The 26193-nt window shown below is 60.5% G+C and overlaps 1 protein-coding gene across 6 annotated transcripts in view; it reads left to right on the top strand.

Moving 5' to 3' along the window:
• SRCIN1 (SRC kinase signaling inhibitor 1) overlaps positions 1-22671 on the top strand; it is a 44816-nt gene extending 22145 nt beyond the window's left edge. For 4 of the 6 annotated variants that reach the window (XM_088536276.1, XM_088536275.1, XM_088536274.1 and 1 more), the window contains 17 exons: positions 8041-8233; positions 8463-8661; positions 9083-9176; positions 9737-10569; positions 10914-11006; positions 11128-11171; positions 11608-11780; positions 12001-12176; positions 12429-12559; positions 13432-13579; positions 14181-14493; positions 14701-14944; positions 15267-15421; positions 15504-15656; positions 16543-16671; positions 20533-20670; positions 22526-22671. In XM_088536276.1, the coding sequence (XP_088392402.1) occupies positions 8041-8233; positions 8463-8661; positions 9083-9176; positions 9737-10569; positions 10914-11006; positions 11128-11171; positions 11608-11780; positions 12001-12176; positions 12429-12559; positions 13432-13579; positions 14181-14493; positions 14701-14944; positions 15267-15421; positions 15504-15656; positions 16543-16671; positions 20533-20670; positions 22526-22651 (3342 nt within the window). In that variant the 3' untranslated portion in view covers positions 22652-22671. Of the gene's footprint in view, positions 1-8040; positions 8234-8462; positions 8662-9082; positions 9177-9736; positions 10570-10913; positions 11007-11127; positions 11172-11607; positions 11781-12000; positions 12177-12428; positions 12560-13431; positions 13580-14180; positions 14494-14700; positions 14945-15266; positions 15422-15503; positions 15657-16542; positions 16672-20532; positions 20671-22294 lie in introns of all 6 variants that reach the window. The other 2 variants (XM_088536277.1, XM_088536278.1) reach the window with 2 other exon arrangements.
• Positions 22672-26193: the final 3522 nt, after the last annotated feature.

Below are 26193 nucleotides of genomic sequence, written 5' to 3'. Positions count from 1 at the left end.
CAGCAGAATCATCAGTATTTGCTTTATGGAACTAGAACCTGCTTTGCGCCCAAGGCAGCCCAGAGGGGACCCCGATGGGCGTCCTTGGGCAACGCTGAGGACCTGCCCGGTGCTTCCTGCCAGCCCCTTCTGAGCAGTTCCCGTCTTGTTCAGCTGCGTGAAATGTGCTCATCACAGAAATTCCCCTTCCTCCCTCCTCCTCGCGCGGGGATGCGGCGGTTGCGCTCCAAGGTCGGCCGTGTTGCTGGATGACCTTGGCATGTTTTCCCTGGTGGGGCTGCGCTTCCTGCAGGAGAAAAACAGGCATTTTGGTTGGCAGTGCTAGGGCTGAGTCGTCCAAAAATGCATAATATGTGCACTTGTTCCGAGTTTTCATTCCTGAAGTGCCTGGGAAGCGTGTGCTGGCAGCAGCCCTCCAAGTATTCCGCTGCCGGCGCTCTCCCTGGCGAGCTTTGGTCACGTCCTGCCTCTGGCATTCCCTGGCACCGTGGGGAAAGGCACAAAAGCATTGCTTTAATTTATTTATTTATTGCGAATAAGGGAAGAAACAGCCAGGAGCAGCTCTGGGTCCTGGCCCTCCTGGGAGCGGGTGCAAAGGGATGTGCAGGGATTTCTATAGCTGTGAGTTTGTTTCTGCCTCCCATCGGGTCGAGGTTACTGTGCGTTGCAAATGCAGCATCTCCCAGCGGCCGCGTCCCCTCCTGGAAACGCAGCAGGAGTTAAATTGCCATCCAGGCTCCACAAAAAGCAGGTCCCCGCTGTCTGACCCCGCTACCAAGTGGGGCACGAGCTGAGTGGCAGCTGGGACCGCTCGAGGCGGGGACGCTGGTGGCTGCGCGGGGGACGTGATCGATGCCAGCAGGTGCCGGGGGCTTCCTCGAGGCCACTGCAACCACCTGTGTCCTGGGGGACCCTGTAGCCGCAGGCTTGGGCGCCTGCTGGGACAGCTCCCCCACCGTCTTCACGCTGCTGCGCGTCCTCCTGTCCCCTTCTCGTGGCCACCGGTGTGAGCGGGCAGGGCACAGGGACCGAGTCCCTTCCCGTTCCCAGTGTTGGGAAGGAGGATGTTCCCGGCGGTGCTCGGGCTCTCCACTCCCACTGCGCTTGCTGCCAGCATCTGTGTGCGGAAGAAAGGCTGGGAAAAAAGCACAGGCAGAGCCTCTGAACGGCTCCCCAGGTGTCTTTGGAAATGAGCATCAAAGGGGCTGGAGTAAAAGCTGCCGAGATCCCAGCGAGAACGCGGAGGAGAGGGAGGGCACAGGACGTGCTGTCTCCAAGCAGCCTCCCTTCCTCCCTGTTTTCCTCCGTCTGGGAGCTGATCCTGGTTTACCCGTTGGCCCTAGGTGTTCACCTGGCTGTTGGCACTGTGTTCATAATTGTAGCTCCCCAGGAGGGGTGACAGCAGCATCTTTCTTGTTAAAAAGGGGGAAACTGAGGCACGGCAGGGCCAGGTGCCTCGTGTGAGAGCGCCCAGGGAGATTCATCAGCACAACCTGTGCTGGTGTCCCCTGGGTGCTGGGCTGGGGCCCCAGATCTGGGCTGTCCTCACCTAGATCTGTTGAAGTTGTGGGGTTTTTCGTTTGTGTTTTGTTCTTTTTGCAAGCGGTCGCACGGCACCTGGCCGTGGGGACGTGCTTGTCCCTGCGCTGCTCTCCTTGTCCCCCTGAGGTTTCCCTCTCTTGGAGGCTCCCTTTGGGCCGCAGGTGGTTTCAGCCCTGAGATCCCAAGCAGGAGCTTGTCCCCTTGTCCCCCAGCTCCTTTCTGCTGCTCCTTCATGCTTCTCTCTGCTCCTAATCCCCTGGTGTCCCTGAAGGCTGCAGTAATTTGCTTATTTTGGGAAGATGCCGTCACACAGGCAGAGCCCGAGAGCAGGGAGCTGTAATGTGGCCTCAGCTTAGACTGCTGGAGGTGACTGCAGGGGTGAATGTCCCTGAAGGTGACAAGGTCAAGGTGACAGAGACAGGCTTTCTAACCCTTACCTTGTTTACACCTTATATCTCTTGCTACGTATCCTTCATAACTGCCCTAACAGCTGCACCTCTAGGAACCTCAGCCCCAGAGATGCCGAATCTTGAGCATCTTCCTGTCCATCCATGGCATCTGCTTCCTGCCTGTATCTTTGGGAGGAAAAGCGATGCTTTTGGGGCTCTGGCTCCACCTGGGTACAGGGGGATCTGGTCCCTTGCTGGGCAGAGCCCAGTGTGCTGCATTGGGGACAGCAGCATTTCGTGTCCCCCCCTCCATCCTACCCCAAATGCGTGGGGCAGGAGCAGGCACAGGGGAAGGGACTGTCACCAAGACGTGGCGGGGATCCAGCTGCTGTCAATATTCATGAGGCTGCAGCGCATCCAGGCTCTTAAATATTCATCAGGCGGAAAAGGGCGGGAGGCTCCTGGTGCCAGCGGGAAGGGGATCAGTGGTGGGAGCAGCCACCTGTGTCCCCACCAAAAGGGCCAGGGGACACTTTGAGTCTGGGCAAACCAGGTCTTAATGCCGGGTCTCCACTCGCTCGCGTTTAGCAGGTTGTGCGCTTGGAGGGTGGCTGTGACGGATGCCGGTGTCACCGAGATGCCCAGGGCACCCAGATGCTTGGGATACCCAGATTAATCCCGAGCGGGGCCCGGCGCAGGGTTTGTCCCTTGCTCCTGCGCACATCTGGCTGCTGGGAGCCGGCTGTGCACATCTGGTGGGGAAAGGCCCCTTCCTTTAGTCAAGGGGTCTGGTTTAAAAACTAATCCGATTTTAACGCTAATCCTGTTAACATTGAGATCAGGATTAATTCTGCCTTAATCGGGATAATCCTGACAATGTTGAGCATTAGACGCCGGTTGAATTATTGTTGCCGTGAGCAGCGTGCTTTTAATTCGGCGTCGAGACCCAGGCAGGCAGGATTGGGGCTGGGATGGCCCATGGCCACCTGGGCTGGGGGTGGCGCGTATGATATGTCACTTCATATGATGGTGGCCCTGATGGGAGCACCCAGGACCTCTCTCCTTCTTGGTCTCCCCTTTTTGCAGCCCATTTGCTTCCTGGTTATCGCCCATGTTTCGCTCTGCTGCTTCTTGGTGCTTCCTCCTTGCACAGGGCGCATGGAAACATGGAACTGCTGCCCGGAGCTGGCACTGGGCAGGGCACGGAGGCAGTGGGAAGTGTCCCCTTACCTGGGCTCTGCTCCTCTTACCAAGGAGCCGTCGGCTCTTTGCTCTCGAGGAGCATCAATAATGAAGAGCCGGTGGCTTCATTAGGGAGGAGGGGACGGATGGGGCGCTTGGACGCGCTGGCTCCGCTTGGCTTCTCTCCCGCTTTGCAGCAAGGTCGCGGCAAGGGGTAGAGCCGGGATCCTGTGTGGCACGAGCTGGTGGCATCGTGGTGGCTGCTCCTGGTGCCCATTGGGACGTGTCCTGCTGGGATCCCCTCCTGGGGAGGGAAGGGCAGATGCTGCCGAGGGCTGGGTTGAATTACGGCCAAATTGGTTCTTCCCGACCCCAGGCAAACAGATGGGAACAGGTTGGCCAGGCTGAAACACTGCAGCGACACTGGGATGGGGGGAGGCAGAGACATAGAGGGGAAATGTCACCGGCAAAATCGCTGGGAATGCTCTCACCTCCTTCCCTGCCTGTTTCTTTAACAGCTCTTGGAGCTGCTTAGAAGGGGAAAAAAAAAAGTTTCAAATTTCAATTAAAATTTTCCTTGGAAACGTTGACAGCAGCAGAGCTGCGGGAGGGACAGATGTTGTTTTTCTCACAGCTTCGCTAACAGTTTGATTTGCGCTGACCCTACCCGCAATCAGGAGGGTGCGCGGAGCCGCCCGGCCGCTCGTGCCACCGCGTTCCCCGCGCTCCAGCACGCACGGCATCGGCATCCCGGCACGCTCGGCATTCCTGCTTGCCCGCAGGGAGAGGCTTTTCCGGGAAGCAAAGCTCCTCTGACATGCAGATGTATTTATTTTTCCCAAAAGGCTGCAATCAAAGAGCCCCTGCTCTGCCCTGCTGGAGCGACGTGGGTCATGGGGGCTGCAGCCAGTGCAGAAGCTTTTCCAGAGGAGACCAGGGAGGTTTTCCTATCCCCTTGTTTTGGATATCCAAGCAAAAGCAGCTAGAGGCTGGTGGGATCTGACCCCCTATAGCAAAGCCGGACCCGCGAGCTCGCCGCGCTCCGGCCCGTCGCGAGCTGCGCGTCACCAGATGGGCCCCGCAGTGGGATGTTGGCTTAGCTGGTGAGCTTGAGATTACGAGGAATTAATCCAGATCAGTGTCCGAGCTGGGGCTGCAGCTGGGGGGTTATTTACCCGGTAAATAACCAGTCGTGGTGCTTTGCTGGGGGCTGCACTGGCATCGCCAGCTCAGTGCCAGCTGCTCCCGAGTGGCTTTGGGGTCCTGGTCCGCATGCCCGACCCGTGGCCATGTGAATGGGCTGGGGATGCTGAACTTGGACCGTGTGGCAGCTTGATAGAGCGGAGCGGCTGGCGGGACCTTTGAAGGGCTCCATCCATCCATCCATCTGTCCATCCGTCCATCCCTCCCTCGCCGCAAGGGCGATGCGCGGCCAGCCCGGCTGTCCTCCACGCATTCCAGCGCGTTATCTCCGCAAATGTGCCGGGATGGAGCGTGAAAAGGGGAGGCTCGGGGGCTGCCGTCGCTGCCCGCCCGCAGCTGCTTTCCGCGTGCTCAGCTGCTCCCCTCGAGCGCGGCCCCGGCAGGGACTTCGCTCGGTGACAACAGGGTCTTGGGGAGAGGCTGAGCTCAAGGCCAGACGGTGCCGGGGACATTAGCGTGAAGAAGGTTTATCCTGCCCAGCTGCGCGCTCAGGTCTGTATTGCTGCTTTTGGGCTCTTCCAGCTGCTTTTGGGGGGTGCGAGAGGCTGGGATCTTGGCCTGTATTGCTGCTTTTGGGCTTTTCCAGCTGCTTTTGGGGGTTGCGAGGGGCTGGGATCTTGGCCAGGACAGGCTGCAAGCTCTGGGTGAGCAAGGTGGGACCTGGGCAGCGCAGAGAAGCTCCGTGCGCATCCCCGCAGGGTGCACAGGGACCCAGTTGTGCCGCCTCATTTCCATCAGATATATTATTCTTTGGCAAATGTTATTCCTTGTTATATTATGTTATATTATATACCCAAGCTCGCAGAGCAAACCCTGAGCGCGCTGTTCATCCCCCGCCTCCCTCCAAGCGCGCGGAGCTGGCAGCGCCCGCGCTCGCGGGTGTCACAGGGAGCCAGGGAGGGCTGGGGACGAGGAGGGGAGGCGAGCAGAGAAACCTCCTTATCTGGCCACGCTGATATAATGAAGCTGTTTTCAGGGCTGACAGTAACGGGATTGTTGGAAGTCTTAGACAGCAAAAGAATTGCTTAATTGTGTCTTTTTTAGCTCTAGGGAGATAGGAGACAAAAGCCCCCAAATGTCCCCCCTCTCCCCATCCCACTTCTTTCGCACGAGCCGGAGCAGGGCTGTGAGTTGCTGCCCCCTCCGGTGCCTGTGGCTCTGGTGGGGGGGAGGCAGATTCCCTTAGTGCCAGTGGGAGCTGGAGCTCCGGAACAGCCGCTCCGTGGCCTGGGATGGGTTTATTTGGCTCCCGGGTGCTCGTCCTCCTTCCCTTTCCCTTCGTGCTCTGCCCACGAGCTCGGTGCTTCCTGCGCTCCCAACCGGCCCCGCATGGAGCCTCGAGGCCACTTGGACAAGAAGTGGGTCAAATCCCAGCAGGTCAGGCTGGAGCTGCTGCCGCGGGTGGGATTCAGAGACCCCCTGCAGTGTCTTGGTGCCCGGGGTGAGCACAGAAGCCTGTGTTCACTTGAAGCTCCAGGGATCCCAAGGGATAAATCCAGCTCCTGGGAGGGTGGGATGGAGCCTGTACCCACGAGTGTCTGCATGCAGGGCTCCGGGCACCAGAGCCCTGAGCGTTTTGGGCTCCGCGGTGCTGGATGAAGCCGGGCAGGACGCGTGGGGGCCGACTCGTTGGTTAATGCCCTATCTCGGAGCAAGGATAAGTCAGTCGCGAGGCAGAGCATTAACCCCAATCCCCTCAGCGCATCCGTGGTGTGCTGGAGATGGAGCTGGAGCAGCTGGCGCGCTCCCCGCTCGCCTTCCTCGCGTGGCTCCATAGGACCCTGCACTTCCCTGGGAAATCATCGTGGTGGCACTGCCCGGCTCTTCCCGATGCTTCATCCCTTCGGCAGTGCAGGGACCAGTCCCGGACTCCTGGGCCCCCTGCGCTGGCCCGTGGTGCAGGATGCAGGAGGCCGGAGGTAGCGGGTGAAGCCCTTGGTTCCCCTGGGCTCCTGGTGCGTCTAATGAGCAGAACGGTCCCTCCTGGGCAAAAAGCCCATTAATTTTCCTTCTGCTATTTAAAATAGAAAAATGTTGCGGGGTGATGTCATCGCTCGCGCTCTTGGGCGACCTTGGTGACTTGGGTCAGCTGAAGCCTTGGGGAGGGGGATGAAGATGGGACAGGGAAGCTCGTCCCCCCCACCCTGCTCCCGTGGGATGCGTCTCCGTGGATTCAGGAAGCGTGCCGGGATGCAGGGAGCCGCGCGCTGCAGCCCGTAGCAACAAGGATGCTCCGTGGCAACGGCAGCCTCAGCGTCCCGGTGTGTCACGGAGAGAGACAGATCCCCGCCTCGCTGCATCGATCTGCCCATGATGATGATGATGATGATGGCTTTTTTCCCAGACAAAACAAGTCTTGGGGAGGGGATGCGCTGAGCTCTGCACGATCTGGAAACCGTCTTTGGCCTCGCGTTGAAGCTCAGCTTGCAAAACCCAGCCTGGCCGGGTGCTGGTGGGGGGCAGCACTGCAAAACGGGGGTGGTTTTGCCCCCAGCATGGGAGATTTGGAGACCCAAAGTCCTTGAAGGCTCCCAGCTGCCCTTTCCGGGTCTGAAGCTCCAGGATTTTCTCTGGAATACACCCGTGGGAGAAAAAATCGACATCCCTCATCCAGGAAAAGGCAGATCGGAACCGGAGTTGGTGTCCTCGTGGGGCACAGAACGGTTCCTGCCCCAGCATCGAGCTGCTGGAAGTGAATACCCGGGTGCATTTTGTGCAAAAACAACAGAAATACGCAGTCAATTTTCCAGCAATTAGCTACAGCAAGAGCATTTCAAGTCGTAGGAAACCCCGCCCTGCAGGATTAATTAAAGTCTCCAATTAATGCCTAATTTAAATGATGATGATGGCTGTTATCATTTCATATTGATTTTTTTTTCTTTCTGCTCTTAAAATAGAGCTGCTGTCCCTTCCATGCCGCCTTTTCCACACCCCGGGAGCTGTTTGTTCCCTCCCTTTGATTTGCCACCGTTAAGCGGAATCGAGCCACACGCTTGGGGCAGCGCCAGGCACGCTTGCTCCGCATGGAGCTGGATGCTCCGTGTCCCGTGGGATCCAACTGCTCCGTGTCCCGTGGGATCCGGCTGCGCGGTGTCCATCTGTCTGTCCCCGTACTGTGGCTCTGCATGGGGGTGGATGCAAATCCTGGGTCTGGTCCCCAGCTGGGGCCACATCCAGGCCTTCAAGATGTGCGTGCAGAAAAGCCCTGCTTGTAGCCTGGACGTTTACACGCAGGATATATGCTTGGCCATGTGAAATTGGACTCTCGGCATATTAAATTTTTACTGCTGTAAACCCAAGCCCATTACGTTCGCCCAGCTCGCGCAGCCATAAACCTTGCTGCTTCCAGAACCAGCCGGGCATTTATGTTTCCCGGGAGCTGCTTCATTGGCGTAATGGATGTCTAACCTCCCGTAATTGCAAAGGTTATTCCAGCGCTCGCGTGCGAGCCCGGCCTCGGGTGCCGACCAGCTCTCCTGGTTTTATTCCGATGGGTTGTGGCAGAGGGACTCGGAGGTGCCTGCAGTGGCACCGGAGGCTTTGCCGAACGCTGCAAGCTGTGAGCACGCCGTGATGGCAGACGAAGGGACATTAAATGTTTGTACATGCTCAGAGCAGGGTATGGAGGAAGCCTGGAGCTTGTCCCCATGTCTGGATGGTGCCTGGGGGCTGAGCATCCCCTGTGCTGCCGCCTTCCCTTGACCTCTTCCTCCTCCCTCTCCAGACACGAAGCTCCCGGCATTCCCAGAGCTCCCAGCCCGGCTTGGCCGATCAAGCCAAACTTTCCTTCGCCTCGGCCGAATCCCTGGAAACCATGTCCGAAGCGGAGCTGCCCCTGGGCTTCAGCAGGATGAACCGCTTTCGGCAGAGCCTGCCCCTGTCCCGCTCGGCCAGCCAGACCAAGCTGCGCTCGCCAGGTACCGGCACCTTCCCCGCGCTCGCGTGGGGCCGCATCCAGCCTCCCTGGCAATGCTGGGAGCCGCGGCAGGGTGCAGGGCTCTTCTTTGGGTGCTGATCCACCCAAACATCTATTTTTGCCTCTTTCCACCAAGCTGTGCTCCCCGGCATCCCTTTGGTGTTGCATTAGGATGAGGGGAGGATGCACTTGCGCTCCACGGTCTCGCTTACTCCTTGCTCTGCTTCCAGGGGTCCTTTTCCTGCAGTTTGGTGACGAGACGAGGCGCGTCCACATCACCCACGAGATCAGCAGCATGGACACCCTGCACGCCCTCATTGTGCACATGTTTCCCCAGAAGCTCACCATGGGCATGCTGAAATCGCCCAACACCGCCATCCTCATCAAGGACGAGTCGCGCAACGTCTTCTACGAGCTCGAGGACGTCCGGTGAGGCTGCGGGATGCTCCCAGAGGGCTTTTTCCTCCTCAAATGTCCTGGCAGCTCCTCTGCCTGCAGGGATGATCCGGTGCCTTCCTTTGCTGCGGAGGGTAGAAAGACCTTTGCAACAGAGGAGGATTTGCTTGGAGATGGTGCAGGGACCAAAGGCCACGTGAGGGTCTTAGGAAGCAACTAGGAGAAACTAGGACAATGTTTGCTCATCTCTGCAATGACCCAGGAAAACCTGAGAAACCATGGAAACTCCTGGGCCGACTACTCCTACTGCTGGCAGATGAGATTGATTTCCTTTTCTTTGAGGGCTTCACAGGAGATGAAATTAGCGGGATGGAAGCAGAAGGATGTGGGTGCCGTGGGGGCTTGCAGGCTGCTCCACGACATGCCTGGCTCATAGCTCTCCCTCTCCTTGCAGAGATATCCAGGACAGGAGTATCATCAAAATCTACCGGAAAGAGCCCCTCTACGCCTCCTTCCCAGCCTCGCACCTCACCAACGGTGACCTGCGGGTAAGGGGGGAACGGACGTGTCCGTGGGGTGCCGTGTGCCCACGCTGTGTCCCTGGGCTGGGGTTAGGGAAGAGGGAAGCAATGGAGACCCGGAGGCTGGTGATGGGCACATTTGCTGCACGATGCGGTGGCTGCGGTTCCTCTTCCCCATGTCCAGCGTGCTCAAGTTACTGTTAAGTGAGTGGATGTTGGCACAATGGTCAGTAGGGAATTCATCTCATGGGATGTCTGTAGGGAGATGAGGGAGATGCCACGGCGGGTGAAGGTGCCTGGGATGCACATCCCGGTTCTGGGAGAAGTTGGGGATGGTGCTTTGGCTCCCTAGCTCAGCTGGGGGATGTTTGCGAGGACACGGATGTGCAGAGACGCACACGGAGCGCATGCGGATGCACATAGGGAGCGCACGGACGTGCGGCAACGCACATGTGCGCAGAGAGCATCCCGGCTCAGCCTCCTCAGCGGGTCCCCAGCCGTCCCCTTGTGTGGGTGGCACCGCGGCGGGCAGAGCTGGGCAAGGGGGACGCGGACGGCGGAGGCTGACGGCGTCTTCCCGGCGGCAGAGGGAGATGGTGTTTGCGTCGCGGGAGTCGTCGCCCACTCGCCGCCTGAACAGCATGTCCCCGGCCTCCCACCTGGCCTCGGCCTCGCCGCCGCCCGCGCTGCAGTCGTCCTCGCCGTCCCGCTCGCGCATGTCCTACAGCGGCGGCCGCCCGCCGTCCTACGCGGGCAGCCCCGTGCACCACGGCGAGCGGCTCGGCGGCCTCCCGCCCGCCGCCGGCGTCTCGCCCAGCCCCAGCGCCATCCTGGAGCGCCGCGACGTGAAGCCCGACGAGGACCTGGCCGGGAAGAACGTGATGCTGGTGAAGAACGAGGGGCTCTACGCCGAGCCCTACGGCATGGTGCACGAGGGCCGCCTGAGCATCACGTCCACGCAGTCGCTGGCCGGCGTGGCCGAGCCCTTCGGCTACCCCGGCGGGCTCTACAAGAGGGGCTCCGTGCGCTCGCTCAGCACCTACTCGGCGGCCGCCTTGCAGACGGAGCTCGAGGACAGCCTGTACAAGCCGGGCGCGCAGGTCTACGGCGACGCTTACGGGCCCGGCCTGCCCTTCCGCATGCCCCCGTCGTCGCCGCAGAAGGTGCCCGACGGGCGCCTGGTGGACGTGCCGCCCGGGCAGAGCCCCCACAGCCCCTACTCGGGCCCTCCCAGCCGCTCCTCACCCGTGCGCCAGTCCTTCCGCAAGGATTCCTGCTCCTCCGTCTTCATGGAGAGCCCCGTGAACAAGCCGCGCAATCCCGGCGCCTCCGGCACCGCCGAGCTCTTCCCGGGCCCCGGCGAGCGCCCGCTCTCGGCGTTCGGCTCTCCCGTGCCGGCCGCCAAGGATGCTGAAACGAGGTGAGGAAGGAAACGGGGGGAACTGCCTCAGTGCTGCCCATGATGTGTCAGGGTGGACTCAGCCCCACGGCTCCAGGAGCGGGGAAAGAATATGGGAATGAGCCCCAAATTGTGCAGCCCCAACGGAGCAACCTGGGGACAGCTGGGGAGGGTGAAGCGGGTCGGGTGCCCTGGGGACATCGCGGTGCTGCCGTGTCACCATTTCCAGCCTGGGAAGTGAGTGCTCCTGGTGCCACGAGGGCAAGGGGGGGTCTCACAGGGACCCTGCAAGCGGGTGGGTGGTGATGGGGGGCAGCGCTGAGGCCTGGGTGAGCAGGAGGGTGTCACAGAGGCTCCTCTCGCAGGGAGCGCATGGAGGCCATGGAGAAGCAGATCGCCAGCCTCACGGGGCTGGTGCAGAGCGCCCTGCTCCGCGGCTCCGAGGCCGAGACCCCCAGGTATGGAGGACACTGGGGCACACGGCGGGGGACGGCGGCCCCCGTCGTGTCCCTGCTGCTGGTGCTGGGGAGGACGGACGTGCCTCGTCCCCGCTCATCGCCTTCCCCTCTCTTGTCGCAGCGAGAAGACGGAGACCACGAACGGCGGGACCCCGCCGTCGGCGCGTGAGTGAGCGGGGAGGGGGCAGAGCCAGCGCCGGGACCCCCCCGCCCCAGACCCTCCTCGAGGCTCCCGCTGAGGAGCGTTTGGACCCTCCTCGGAGCCCACCCGGGGTTTGCGTGGACCCGTGGTCCTGGAGAACCCCCGTGGTCCTGGAGAATCCCCGTGGTCCTGGAGAGACACTGCGGACTGAAGCAGAGCCCAGGAGGGAGGGGGATTCCCTGGGAGAAACACGTGCCCTGGGATGGGGAATCTTCTCCGGGGAGCTGAAGGGACCAAACCCAAGGTCAGAGCAGAAGGTGGGGAGCAGAGGGGCTGCGACAAGAGTCCCCTGAGGCTGGGGGACAGGCAAGGCAAGAGGAGTCCTGGGCTGGGAATGACAGGGAGTGGGGCCAGGGAGAGGGCAATGCTCCCCCCAGCCTGTGCTTTCCCTCCGTGCAGCAGCCAGCCGGAGCGGCATGGGGACACCGGTGCCACCGCCGCCCTCGGCCACGAGCACGCCAGCGGGCCAGCCCACGGCCGTCACCCGCCTGCACATGCAGCTGCACCTGCATGACCTGCAGCAGAACGCCAGCGACCTCCGCAACCAGCTGCAGCAGCTCAAGAAGCTGCAGGTGGGTCCGAGGAGGCCCAGGGGGAACCCAGCCCACCCCAGGACACTGAAATCCCCCTTTCCTGGCATCCCTGTGGAAAGGCCCGGAGCACAGAGCTTGCTCAGTGCCAGGCACTCATGCAGGAGGGCGCTTCACTAAGCGCAGGGCCTCGGTGGCATCTTGGTCCTCGATGCAGACCCGAAGGTCTCGTGGCCCGTTTAACACGCGCCCGTGTCCGCAGCTGCAGAACCAGGAGACGGTGAAGACCATGCTGCGGCGGACGGAGACGGAGATCAGCGTGCGGGTGACGGACACCATGCGCAAGCACGAGGACCCGCTGCAGCGCCAGCGCAGCTTGGTGGAGGAGGAGCGGCTGCGCTACCTCAACGAGGAGGAGCTCATCACCCAGCAGCTCAAGTGAGAGCCCCTTTGGGCACCTGCTGCTTGGTGCCCCCCGAGGCGCTGGCACTCACAGTGGGTTGAGTTTCCTGCGTGCCGGATCATCCACGCCGTAAATCGCATCCCTGCGTGGTGTCCCCTGGAGCGATGGGGGAAGGTGTCACGTCCCCAGCCCTGCTCTGCTCCCCTCCATGCAGGGGGGACCTCCCTTCTGGCTCTGCCCAGCCCCGGTGTGACAGTGACATCCTCGCCCTGCCTCTGTGTTTGCAGTGACCTGGAGAAGTCGGTGGAGAAGATCCAGAAGGATTTAGCCCACAACCACCGGCTCATCCCGGTGCAGGAGCTGGAGGAGAAGGCCGTGGTGTTGAAACAACTCGGGGAGACCCTGACAGACCTCAAGGGTGAGTGGCAGCGAATACAGGGACAGGGGACAACTCGGGCACCCGCAGGGTTGACAAGTGGCACCTGCTGCCATCTCCTTGCTCCGTCCTTGCTGGCAGGAAGCTGTGGGGCCAGCAGCAGCTCCCCTGCATGGCCCTGGGTCACCCCTTGCTTTGTGCTCGCACGCGCTGAGGCCGTGCGTCCCCGGGTGCTCACGGGCTTCACCAACGCGCTCCCTGCACGCTTGTCCCCCTGTCAGCGGGGCACCCGTATGGCCTTAAAGTGTCCCCAGGGAGCTGCACGGCTGTCCCTGCAGCCAGGGCTCCCCGCGGAGCCGTGTCCTTGCTTGCTCTGCTGTCCCCAGCTGTCCTGTGAGCCCTGTCCGAGCTCGTGGTTGCTGCAGCCGCAGGGGCCCCTGTCCCACGGGACCTGGCCCTCCCGCACCCTGCGCACGCTGCGTTTCGCTCCTGTCCCCATCCTGCCTTTCGCAGATGCTCGTGGCGCGCGGATGCGCGGTGGCAGAGTCCCTGTGTCCCCAGGCCACAGCGGGTGACGATTGGATGGGGAGGGGGGCGCGGGGAGGGCCCAGAGGTGCAGGGCAGAGGTGTGAACAGCTCGTTCCCCCCAGCCTTTCTATAAAACGAGGCTGACGCTGAGCGGCGCAGCCAAGCGAGCGGAGCGCGCGGCAGGGAGCCAGCACCGCAGCGCGCCCTGCCCCGTCCCCGGAGCCGGCATCCCGGCGAAGCAGCCGCCGGGATTCATCCCACTCGGTGCTGCTGGGATTCATCCCGCTCGGTGCCGCCAGGGCGAGGGTGGGCACGGGGGCCGACGCGGTGGGGACCGGCGTGGCTGGGCCCGCGGTGCCGGCGTGACGCCCGCGCTCCCGCCGCAGCCCAGTTCCCCAGCCTGCAGAGCAAGATGCGCGTGGTGCTGCGCGTGGAGGTGGAGGCCGTCAAGTTCCTCAAGGAGGAGCCCAACCGGCTGGACGGGCTGCTGAAGCGCTGCAAGGCCGTCACGGACACCCTGGCGCAGATCCGCAGGTGAGCGCCGCTGCCGGCCCCGCGCCGCATCCCGCGAACAACCGCGCTGCCCCTCTGCGCGCGCTGAAGGATGCGGCTCCGATGAAGGAAATCGTCTTCCGTATCTAACAATAATTGTCGTCAGGGAGCCGTGCCGGCGCCGAGCCCGCCTGCCTGCTCGCATTACGAGGCCCTTGGTGATCGCTTGTAGCTTGGCCAAATTCGAGGAGGAATGCTCCGCTCTGGCACCGGGGCTCGCCTCGGGCTCTGCTCTAGCCTGGTTTTCTAGGGAAATGAGCTTGTATGATCGCTCAGTGTATGAATCTGCCTACCTGTCATTTCCCCTTTCCTAATAACTCCTGAATCCAATGGCCAACTGCAGCCAAATTTAACAGAGGAGCAGAATTCTGAGCGATCTCGGTTCCTAACGAGTTTCAGCAAAATGGGTGTCCAGGTGGAGAGCGCAGCTCCTTGTAGCCACCAGAGAATCCGAACCTCGGGCTGTGAATCGCAGGTGCTGGGGAGAGCGGGATCACGTTTTTCTGCTGGCTGTGACAGGGCTGGGGTCGTGTCCGGCTCCCCATGCCGTGCAGTGACCTGGTGGCTTCCGTGTCCCCATCAGGCAAGTGGAGGAGGGTGTGTGGAGCTCCCCGAACAGCCTCAGCCAGTCGCCCAAGAAAATCGCCCCTGAGACCGACTTCTGCAAAGGGCTGGATTTGGAGACCCCTCCTAGCCCTCCCGTGAGCCTCCATCACCTGCCGGCTGTCCCGGAGCCCCTGGGAATGTCCGGCTTCGGGCACAGCCCCCCACAGAGCCAAAGCCACCCGGGCAAGAGCAATAACCCTGCCCGCGCCCCGGAGATGGTGCCTGCCAAGACCCAGACGGGGCCGGAGACTCCGAGCAAGAAGAGCGCAGACAAAGCCGTCTCCGTGGAGGTGAGAGCACAGGGCAGGTTCCTCTGGCCGCATCCAAGCCAGGGTCCCCCCACAATGTCCCTTGGGAGCATCCCTAGGGTGCATGCGGCAAGCTGGGATGTGCAGCGGGGTAATGAGAGCAGCGCACGGGGCAGGTTGGAGGGGAACACCAGGTCGCATCCCAGCTGCACGGGCAGATGCTACAGCGAGCTCCGCGCTTGCTCGCAGGCTGCCGAGCGCGACTGGGAGGAGAAGCGCGCGGCGCTGACCCAGTACAGCGCCAAGGACATCAACCGCCTCCTGGAGGAGACGCAGGCCGAGCTCATGAAGGCCATCCCTGACCTGGAGTTTGCAGCCAAGCACAAGCAGAGCGCGGGCAGCGCCGCCTCCACGCCGGAGCACAAGCCCTCCAAGCCGCAGCACGCGCAGAAATCCACGGGCAAGGGGGATCCCAACGGGCGCCGGGGCTCAGGTACGGCACGGGGAGGGCTGGAGAATGTGGGAGGGCTGCGGACATCTAGGATCACAGATATTATGGTTGGAAAAGACCTTCAAGATCATCGAGTCCAAAATCTAGGATGGAACCGGGTGCAGGACTTGTGTTTTCTCCACTGGTCTCTCTTTCTGCTTGTGCCCTGGCTGTGTTCTCACTGTCCTTGTCCTGCTGGCACCGTGTGTTTCCCTGGGCAGTGCCTCCAAGGGAGCTTTTATGGACGAGGAGGCAGAAGCAGTCCAGGGTGTTGGATTGGGGAAAGGGAAGGACTCTGCCCTCTCACGGTGTCTTCTGTGCCCAGATGAACTGACAGTGCCCCGGTACCGGACCGAGAAACCCTCCAAATCGCCGCCGCCTCCCCCTCCTCGCCGGAGCTTCCCCTCGTCCCATGGGCTCACCACAACCCGCAGCGGCGAAGTCATCATCACCAGCAAGAAGGAGCCTGGTTTCATGAAGGTAGGGAGGCCCTCGCGGTGACCGCGGCTGGAGCCGACGTGCCCGTGCCCGGCCCCTCATCCATCCCGCTCTCCCTTTGCAGAAGGCCGAGTCGGAGGAGCTGGAGACGCAGAAGCCCCAGGTGAAGCTGAGACGGACAGTGTCGGAGGTGGTCAGACCTGCTTCCACGCCACCCATCATCGCCTCGGCCATCAAAGATGACGATGACGAGGACCGCATCATTGCGGAGCTGGAGGTGAGCGCAGAGAGTCCCCGGTTACCCGCACAGCAGCTCCAGGTTGGCTCACGTGTGGCTCCAGACGTGACCGGGACAGGAGCAGGGAACTGGTGGGTAAAGGAGCATCTCGAGCCCCAGGCCTGCAGTGGGTCCCCCTACTCCTTGTCCCACCTGCCAGCAGGAGCATGGGGATGTGGGGACAGCGATGAGAAATGACTCCGCCAGCAGGACCGCATAGTCCCGGAGCTCAGGGCCTGGTTCCCTGGCCCTCTGCAGCGCTTCCAGTCTTGGGCTCCAAGCCAAACGCGTTTTTAACGCTGTGGAGCTTTGGCTGGAGATTCTTTGGGTTTGGTCTCCAGGTGCCCTGCAGAAAGGCCACCTGAGATGCCCTTCTGAGGCTCCACATACTGCACACCCCCAAGCTACTGCCCCACAGCCAGCCCCATGTGTTTGCCAAGGTCGAGGTGCCCAGTGAATCCTGGTGGACTTCCGTTAGGATCCCACTAGGAACCTTAGGAATAGTTTCACGGGCAAGTCATGCCTGCAGCCTCTTTGCAGAGGCACCAAGGCTCCTCATCCCCTTGCCACGCTGGCAGTGATGGAGGAAACACTGACCCCATCTCAGAACCAGGGACCTCAATGTCTCCAGTCTGAGAGCCCCATTGGGGACAGCCCAGGGAGAGCTTTTCCCTGGCTGGTCCTCTGCCTCCTTGGAGAGTGGCTGGAAATGGTTCAGGGGAGCAGATTGATGGTGGTGCCTCCATGCCCAGGCTCTGAGCGGTCGGTGTCACACGCACATTGTCACCGCGAGCAGCGGATGCTTCACTCGCTGCCGGTGGCCACCGAGCGCAGCCACCGTCACCCCGAGCCTCCCTCCTCCAACGTGCCCTGTTTGACTCCCCAGGTGTTTCAGAGAAGCTCAGCCTCCCCTTTCCTCCCCAAGCTCCGTTACGAGCCGCTCGCGGCTGCCGTCTCCCCTGGGCACGCAGCCTTGTGGCCCAACGGAGCCTCCATGGCAGCCCAAGGATGGAAGGTAACAGCTCCGAGCCCTCCTCCTGCCTCACGGGCTCCCGCTGCACTTTAACCAGCCTCGTCTCCTGCCTCCTTTTAACTCTTTCTCTCTCTTCATCTCCTCTGGTTTAACAAACTAATGGCTCTCTTCGTTCTTGCTCACGGCCTCGCGTGCAACCCTGGCACTGCACAGGACCGGGCACTAATCGCGAGACCACGTGTGATTGCAATCCGGGGATGCTCCCGCGCGCACCAGCCCCTGGATGGGGAAAACACGGAGGGCACCTCCGGCACCCCGGGCTGTGCACAGGGAGGGTGCCTGGTGACTTGCCCGGGAGGGTGTCACTGCCACACGGGTGTCACTGTGGCGGGTGGTGCATGAAGTGCCCTCGGTGACGAGGCCCCGCCACGTGCATGATGCGGGCACAGGGGGAAGGGGCTCAGCCTGGCCCCCTCCATCCCTCTCTCTTCCAGGGAGGGAGGAATCGGAGATGCCTGGAGGATCGATGGGATGGAGCGGAGGGTACCCGTAGAGGAGGACAGGAGAAAAGATGCAGAAAGGATCTAGCGAAGGGGAGCACTCGTGGGAAGGGGACAGGACGGGCGCAGGGGGACGCGGTGATGTGGAGTGGCTTCACGTGTCCCAAAAGGGCCACGCTGTTTCCTCACACCCTGCAAAGGCCTCCATGGGTTGTCTTCCTTGCCCAAACCCTGGCAGGGGACACAGAGGCCACTGTCACTGTGCTGTGACGGAGGCAGTGTCGGAGCAAGCGGCCCATCACCGCAGCATCGCCTGCCCCATGGGCACGGGCCCCTCTCCTTGCCTTGGCCAGCCCTGTGGCTGCAGGGGACACCTCTTTTGGAGAGCATTTCTCCCCTGAAAGTCCTTCCACCTCCTTCCCTGGCCTCCCTAGGGGACATGGCACATTGTCATGCCCCATGACAGCAGCAGAGATGCAGGGCAAAGTGACAGTGTTTTCGTGGTGGCTTCTCGGCGCTCAGGGCTTTAAAGGTCTTGCCGTCCTTTGCAGCTCATTTGCAATGGGTCTTCCCCTGCCTTTGAATCTCATTTCCTAAGGAATCCAAGCAATTTAGTTATGCGCATAAGTCCTGTAGTCCCGTAAGGCCAGGGGAAGCTGGAATCTCTCTGTGCCGATGAGAAATCGGAGGTGCCCAAGGGGCTGGTGAACCGGGACTAGGCAGGAGCCGAGCACGTTCCCTCCTGGCCTTGCACTTGAGCCGCCGGCCGTGGTTCTGCTTCCCAGCGCATCCTAATGTGTCCGACTTCTCTACCCAGGAGCCGGAGCGCGCGGGCGCCCCGGGGAGCAGGGCCGTCTCCCTGCCGCGGATCGTGCTCTCCGAGTGGGTGTCCCAGCCGCCGTCCCCTGAGGCTGAGCCGGAGGCGCCGGAGGGATCCGGCCCCACGGGACATGGGGATGGCTCCAGCAGCGGAGGAGCCGGAGCAGAGCGGGCGCCGGCGCATGAGCGAGCAGGCGGGAACTCTGCGGATGTGCCCTCCCCGGGCGGGCTCCGGTGCCGCTCCGATGGGGAAGGGAAGCACCGGGCATCTCTTGGCATCTTGGAAGCATCTCCGGCTGCATGCGGAGGCGTTTCAGCCTCAGCCACGCGGCCCCGGAGCGGCCCTTCCCGGGGCTGGGACTGTGCAGCAGGAGGGACGCTGGTGTCCCCTCTGGACAGCAGCAAGGGGACATGTCCCCCCAGGCACCAAGGCCACCAGCCCGATGGGGAGGGAAGAGGCCTCACAGCTGTGAGCGCTCCTGCAAAACAAGGTTGCAGTGGCACCGCGGCTGATGAGGACACTGCGGATCATGGCAGCGGAGCGAGCACACGGGAGGTCACTGCTCCTCCCCAAGTCCCCAAGCCCCTGCTTTGTCCCATGCCAAAGCCCAGGTCTTCCTTAGGCACCAATCCGGAGCAGCAAGGGAGCCGAGAATCCCCAGCTGAGCATCCCAAGGCACCAGCAGCTCCGGGCTGGAGCAGTCTCTATCTTCCTGCTCGGGGAGAGGCAGCCGGGTTGGAGTCCAGCGTTGAAGGGACAACAGCGGCAGGTCCCTGTCCCCTGCGTCCTCAGGGAAGGCGCCGAGAGGACTTGTCTCCTCCCCACCCCATGACTCCACGCAGCAAAGAGATTTATGAAGGCACCTACCGGAGACTGGACAGCCTCGAGGAGACCATCCGAGAGCTGGAAATAACCATCAATGAAATCAGCAGCCACGTATCCGTCGAATTCGTATTCCCAAAGGAGCTTCTAGGCCCAGAGGAGTCTGAGGACGCCAGCAGAAGAAGAGACGCTGGTCCGGGGCGTCTTGCGCATGGCAGCTGTGACGATGGCCCTGTCCTGCATCTCCATCAGGCCAAGGATGCTCCTGAGGGCCCATCCGCGAGCAAGAGCAAACCCGCCCTGCGCCCGAAGCCACAGCTGCCCCTCGGCAGCCCCCAGGTTTATTTTCTGTTATGCCTCTTGCTGTGCTCTACTCTCGGATTCGCTCTGGCACCTTCTCTTCCTCCACCTACCTGCCCCTCTCTGTGAATCTGCCTCCGGACAGGGCTGAGGTTTGAACTCATCTCCCTTGGGAAAGGGACAGGAGAGATGAGTGGGACAGGAGAGCAGGATGCGAGCGGTGACCCGGGGACGCTGGGAACGCTGCTCTTCTCTCCTTTTTTTCCTTTCACTCTGCATAAGCACTTTTCCGACTAACTGCAGTTTAAGTGTCACTGCAAAGCAGCAGATGTTTCTCCTAATTAAATCACAGCGCGGGCTCCCTGAAGCCATCCAAATTGCTTTCCGTTGGAATCTGCAGCAGCCGCTCGGTTTGCTGAATAGCTCGGGCAAAAAAAAAAAAAAAGGGGGGGGGGAAAAAAACCCCTCTCAGCTGCACAGGAGTCATCCTACTCCTTTATTAATGAGCAGTGCTCGTCAATGCATCTCCTTTTTCATTTGCAGCAATTAGCTCAGCCCTGCTGCTTGCTTACACCCTGGCCCCCTCCCGCGCGCGTGCTGCGTAAACGGCCCTTGCACGGGGGGGTAGCAGCAATTTCCTCCTGTTGAGAGTCCCCGCCGCAGCGCGGGCGCTGTGCAAAGCAGGAGCCGAGCTGCGAGGTGGATTTATTGCAATGGTTGATGTGTGCTGGGTGTTTGCAAAGCAAAGCCCAAAGCGGGGCTTGGCAGGAGAGGCTGCGTAGCCGGGCTCGCTCCGGGTGCTCCTTAAATTGGAGGCGGAGAGGGCAAATCTAGCTTGAGGTTTCCAGGCTGGTGCTGCTCGGATGCAAAGGCCAAGACCCAGCTGGGCTGGTGCCCAGGGTGGTACCTGCGGAATGTGCTGGGGGCCAAAATTGCATCTTTCTGGGGCAGCCTTGGAAGTGCCCATTTTGCCACTTTATTCGTCTGCTTGGAAGATTTGCCCCAGTCAGTCTGTCGCTGCTGTTCTTGCAAGCCTTTGTATCTTGATCTGTGCAAGACAGTGAATAAAAACCTCTGTATTCCTGCTGCTGGTGCCTCCACCTGGAATCTGCTCTGTCTCGGGTAGCCTCTTCCCTCTCCCTGTGTGGACAGGGATGCTCTGCCCTGCTCTCCACCTCCTGTTTGCAGTGTCTGCCCCAACCTGCCCTGTTCAGCAATGCGTCCCTAAGTCCTGGCTGGCATCTGAGCTCCCTGGAGCGGGTGGATCTCTCCTCGGAACGTGGATCTGGTGTCCTTGTTAACATGGGCACCAGCTGCAAGATGCCTGCAGGACACCAGGGCAGGGGGTGAAGGTGCCAGGGCCCAACGCATCCCGCACCCAGTGCCCAGCTGCAGGAAGGGTTCGCACGTTTATTTACCTGCTGTTTTTAACCCCCTTTCCCCATTTTTCTGCGTCCTCAGAGTGGGGGTGTCTCCATCCCGCCCATGAAGATGGTGAACCCGGCGTCGAGGCTGAAGCAGAGCCAGCAGGGCAGCCCCGACAAGAGCAAGCACATAAAGCAGCGGATGGAGTACATGAGGATCCAGGGACAGCAGCAGGTAGTTTATCTCTAGAGCCACCTCTCCCGGCTCTGCTCGCAGCTGGGTGAGCTGCAAGCGAGCCCGGACCCTGCTTTGTCCCCACGGTCCATGGGGATAATGGGCAGGGGGGTCTGCCCTCGGTAACTGCCCATCCTGGCATGGCTTTGGCCTTGGGGATCTCCTTTGGGGAGGAGGATCCTTTGCGTTTTCTGGGCACGATGGTTTCTTGGGAATGGGGACACCACCCTGTGCCTTTAATGTGGCTGGAGGTCCCCAGGTGTGAATGGGGCTGAGCCCAGCGCTGGGTGCAGGTGCCAGGGGCAGGGGGCTGTGACACCCTTGTCCCCAGGGACCTGTAGGCCTCTCGGAAGAGCATTTTGGCCCTGGTGATGAGAGGGTTGGTATTACAAGCAAGGCATCTTGTGCAGCCTGAGGCTGCGGAAGCATCCGGGCATCCCCGGCTGCGGCACCACGACCCACATTACCCTTGAGTGGGTTCCCCCCCAAAACACAGTTTTCAGAGCACCGTGACCCTCCTCGCCCCTGTACCTATGTCCCCCTGTCCCCAGGTGCTGCAGGGCTTGGGGACAGCCCCGTGTCCACAGAAGCAGCTTTCCCTGGGCGGGAGGCAGCTCATCCCGCTCCATCCTCCCTTCCCTCCCCACTCTGTGTGTCCCTCTCCTTCCCTGGGCCTGTTTTGAGCAAATCCTCCAATAAACCCAATTTTGCTCATTTTGTTGGAACTGCAAACCCTGTCAGATGAAGCGATGTTTTTTTTCCCAGTTGCTTCCAATGTAGCTGGGGGAAGCGGGGGCAGATTTCGTGCAGGTTGGGCAAACATGGGCAAAATGGGCACATGCATCCCCCTGCTCTGTCCTCCCTGGCATGTGGGGTCAGCCCAGCCTTGTCCCTCACGGACCCTCCGGTGCTCCGGGTTGGAGCTGCACACGGGTGCTGTTTGCTGTGACTGCAGCCAAGATGGTGCTGGGTCCCATGTTGCATCCCCGTTGTGCATCCCAGTGCTGCATCCCTGTGGTGCATCCCTGTGGTGCATCCCCATGGCGCATCCTTGTATTACATCCTTGCGCTGCATCCCCACGGTGCATCCCTGCGTCCCCGTGGTGACGGTCCCCTGCATCCCAGCTTGGGAGCCTGCAGATGGGTCCAAGCAGGACCTTTGGCCTCCCAGTTCCCCGCCAGCCTGCCCTAGACCTGGCGGTTGCAGTTTCACCATGTGCAGGTTTCCGTGTCCCCGGCGCAGGGATGAGGGATGCAGGATTCGGGGGCCCCCCCCGCAGAGACAGAGCACCCAAAAGGGCCATAAGAGGGGTCAGCAAGTGCCTCCCTGGCCCCCCTTCATCTTTTCGGCAAAGACACCGGGTCCTGTGCCCAGAGGCCACCTGCCAGCCCAGGTCCCGGTGTTCCCGGCGGGGCCGCGTCCTTCCCGTTCCGTCCTGCAGCGCCGGCCCCGCGCGGCGCCCGCTCGCTCTAACGCTGCCCTTCTTGTCCCCCCTCCCTGCCTTTCTGCCCTCTCCCTCTGTGTCTGCGTGTCCGTCCTCGTGCCCGTCCGTCCGTCCTCGTGCCCGTCCGTCCGGCTCTCTCTCCGCCTCGCTCCTCCTGCCGATGTCCCCTTCCCGTGCAGTAACTCATGGGACCAGCTCATCTCGTGCTCTCTTTGTGGCGGACCCTTCCCAGCTGCTTGACCTCAGGCCTAAATCAATGCTGCTTCTGAACAAACTCGTGTTTTTTGGTTGTTCTTTCCTTTTCTTTTTCCTTTTTGGTCTTTCTTTTGGTCTTTTCCTTTACGAAACTGTTTGACTCTCCTCCCCTCTTCCTCCTCCTCCTCCTCCTTGAATCTTGCTTTTCTTTCTAGGCCGCTAGAGCATCTAAAGAGGCCAGCGAGGCCTCCCCTGCAGTCGCAGAAAAACCTGCAGCTGGCAGAACCTCCATCCCCGTATTGACTTCCTTTGGGGCCAGGAACTCCTCCATTTCCTTCTGAGGCTCCTTGCGAGCTCCGCGCGCGCCCTTCCTCGTGCTCCTCCCTTGGACGGGCTCCTCCAGGATCTCCGGGGCTCCCCGTGCTCTTGCGGGCGCTCCCTGCTCGCTCCAAGGAGGCCGACCCAACGGAGCGCGGCCCGACCTCCGGCTCGCATCCCGCTCCAAAGGGACCCGCTGGCTGTTTCTTTCTCTCTCTCCTCTCTCTCATTCTTTTCTTTTGCTCTTCTTTGTTGTTTATTCTCACTTTCGTTTCCTTCCTGCTTCTGTTTCGCTGTCGTCCTTTGCTTTCTCTCCGGTTCCTCTCCCACCCCGGCGTTTGCTGTTGGTCTAAGCTCGCGCCGCCGCTCGCAGCAGCTCCAAGCAAGCCGGAGGCGGGAGGAAAGCGGGAAGCGCGCGGCTGCTTCCCGCCGCTCGCTTGTCCTCCCGCTCGCTCCCATCGGAGCTCGCCGGGCTCGCGGAGCGCACCGGGCTCATGCCGCAAGGTCAGTGCCCGGCGTGGGAGGGATCCGGCGTGGATGGAGCGCGCGGGAAGCGACGGAGCGCGCGGGAAGCGGCCGGGGCTGCTCCCAGCGCATCCTAACGTAGCACTTTAATGCGCGCGGGGGAGACACCGCCACGCTTCTCCGTCCCATCCATGCCCTGGAGAGGGACCTGCGGATGCGGAGCTGCATCCGCATCCCTATCCCCTGCATGCAGGAGCAGCACCGTGCACCCAAGGGTGCCAACGAGCCCCGTGCTCGCTCCTTGCACCATGGCGCGAGCAACCAAATCACTCCTTGCATCAGCCAGTTCGTCGCTGGGTTGGGTTTCGGTTCTTTTCTTCTTTTCCCCCTCCCTCTCTTTTTTTTGTAAACCGATCATTTTTGTACAGAAGAACGAGCCTTTTTTTGAATAACAAAGTGGAAAAAAAATACAAAAAAAAAATCATGATGCAATTTCTTTGGATTGCAAAAAAGCAACTCTTTACATTTAAGTGAAGTGTCTTAACATTTTATATTGTTTTAAAAAATATATTTACATATTATATATATATAATATACGTAATATAAATATATATATAAATATTTAAAAAAAGAAAAGAAAAGGAATAAATCTCTTCATGTCTGGTGTGTTAGGGGGTGGGTTTTCTTCCCCAGGGACGCTGGAGAGGGGCAGCTGGGGGTGGCCCTGGTGTCCCCTCCTTCATCCTCTGTCCCCCGGCCATGGTCCCCATCCCTGTTGGGGACTTTGCTGGGCTCGAGGGTGGGAGGGGGACGCGGCAGCCCCTCCCGGCAGCAATAGCAGGACCTCATTGCGTTTAATTATGGAGCTTTTTAATTATTTTTTCTCGGTACCAAAGGGAAACTCTGTAGCGAAGCCACAGCTTCTTATGGAGGGGGGGAGAGGCTTCTGCTCTCCGTCCCCCCCCAACCGGTGCCTGCCCCCCTAGTCCTGTCCCTGCTCATCCCAGCCCGTGGCCGGTGCCTGCGGGTGGCACCTGGTGGCACCTGTGGGGACTCTGTGTCTTGGTGTCCCATGGGACACGTATGGGAGGGGGTTACAGGTGATGCTTGGAGTTGGGGGCTGCATTTCCCACCCGGAGCCCCCTTGGGTGCCTCTGGGCACATCTGGGCACATCTGGCTTGGGCACTGCCCCCTCCTCAAAGCACTGCCCCCCGTCCCCCTTTTCTCCATAATATCCTGTGGCTGCCGGGGCCAGGAGCGGAGCGCAGGGGAAGGGGGGGTGCCCGTTGCTCATTTCCACTGATTTCTCCCCATTTCTGCCCCTCGCCAGCGATCCCGCTAGTTTTCTATGTGCGCGTGTGTGTCGGAGTGCGTGCGTGTGCGTCCCTCGTGTCATGGCATCATGCAAACGTGTGTGACCGCCCGTCCTAATGCGTGTGCTCAAGCAAGAGGGCAAAGAACAAAAAAAAAAAGGCAAAAAAAAAACCCAAACCTGTTGTTTGACTTCAAAAAAAGACAAAAAAAAGAGGAAAACGTTGCAAAAACGACCCACAAAATCATTAAAAAAAAATAAAATGAGCGCTGCCTGCATCGTGCATGTGTCCGGAGGCGCCCGCTGCATGCGCACCCTGCTTTACTTGTCTGGATGTTGTTTAAAAAAAGAAAAAAACCCTATGACTTTTAAAAGGACAAAAAAAAAAAAAAAAAGGTTCCTACTACTCTTTAGAGGCTGTTTTGGGGTTTCTACGACGTCGTGTGTCTCTTAGCATGAATATTCTCGTGAACTGTTTTGAAAAGCAACCCAAGCGCGCGTGCGCGGCGGCCGCCCGCGCGCCTGTAGCGTCGTTCTCTGTATCTCGGATGCCATGGGTAGTTCTGTGCGAAACGTGACCCTTGTGACTCGCCCCCCTGCCCGGGGTGGCCTTTGAGCTCCTCCTCCCCTTTCCTACTTTTCTTTTCTATCAGAGTGTCTGGCTTTAATAAAATACTTTTTTTTTTTTTTCCTCTATGGCTTCTTTTTTTATTTTAATGTCCGGTGCTGGGGAAGGAAGGAGGGTGCGGAGGCTCCGGCCTTGAAGCAGTTGAACTGGTGAGAAAACCGGGGAAATCCTTCCCGGAATGCCGTGAGCACGGGAAATGGGGAAATCCCTAGGAAATGGGGCTGGAATCCCTTCTGCCGCAGAGCAATACGGAGCAAACCTCCTCGGATAACCAGTTTATTTCCAATATATAGACCAGGACCTGTGGGAGGACGATTTCCAAAGCAGAAGGTTTAGGGAGGGAATCCCGCTTTTTTTTTTTTTTTTTTGGCAGTTTTTGCATATCCCAGATACACATCCGACTCTTACAACACGTCAAGGGGGGACAGGGAGGGATGCACATGCAGAAGGGTTTAAAAAGTCAACACGGGGCCAGCGCGTCGCGTGGTCGCGGCTGGTCTCTCAACGGAGCAAAACTTCTTAAAAAATCCTTATAAATCCTTTGTCATATGTTACACATTTAGAGACAATATTTACAAAAAAAAAAAGAGAAAAACAAACAAACAAAAAAAACCCTTTACAGCAAATATTTGCATAACACATGGGACGACGCGGGGCCGAGGACGTGGGACTTCCCATCCCGCGGCTCTCGCTGTGGGTGCCCGGGGCCCTGCGCTGCCTCTGGGGCCACTGTCACCAAACCCGGAGGGAAGGACCCAGGTGATGGGGCTGTTGGGCACAAGGGCAGGAGGCTCCCGTTGTGTCCCAGTGCTGTGGCAGTTTTGGGAAGGGGTTGTGGAAAAGGCCCCCCACCCCGGCCAGGCACCGCATCTGAGCATCCCCGGCTGAGCATCCCGGGATGCGGCTTCCCTGGGATGCAGCAATGGCGCATGGCGTGGGGGGGGGGTAGGACCCATGGGGCCACCTGCGTGTCCCCATGGCGAGTGGGACCAGGGTGGCTTTGCCCCCTCTGCTGGCCCGGAGAGCCACGGGGGAGGGAGGGACACACAGTGACAAGGTTGGGGGAGGAAACTGTTAAATAAAAGCAGCTTGTCTGGAGCACAATTAAATACGTGAGCACACGAGTCCTTAAATTAAAGGCTGCTCCCGCCACCGGGAG

This window comes from Tinamus guttatus, unplaced genomic scaffold (genome assembly GCF_059628265.1).
Source record: "Tinamus guttatus ecotype Peru unplaced genomic scaffold, ASM5962826v1 Tinamus_guttatus_pri_ptg000655l, whole genome shotgun sequence".
Classification (NCBI taxonomy): domain Eukaryota; kingdom Metazoa; phylum Chordata; class Aves; order Tinamiformes; family Tinamidae; genus Tinamus; species Tinamus guttatus.
This window is presented reverse-complemented; position numbering and strand designations above follow the sequence as displayed.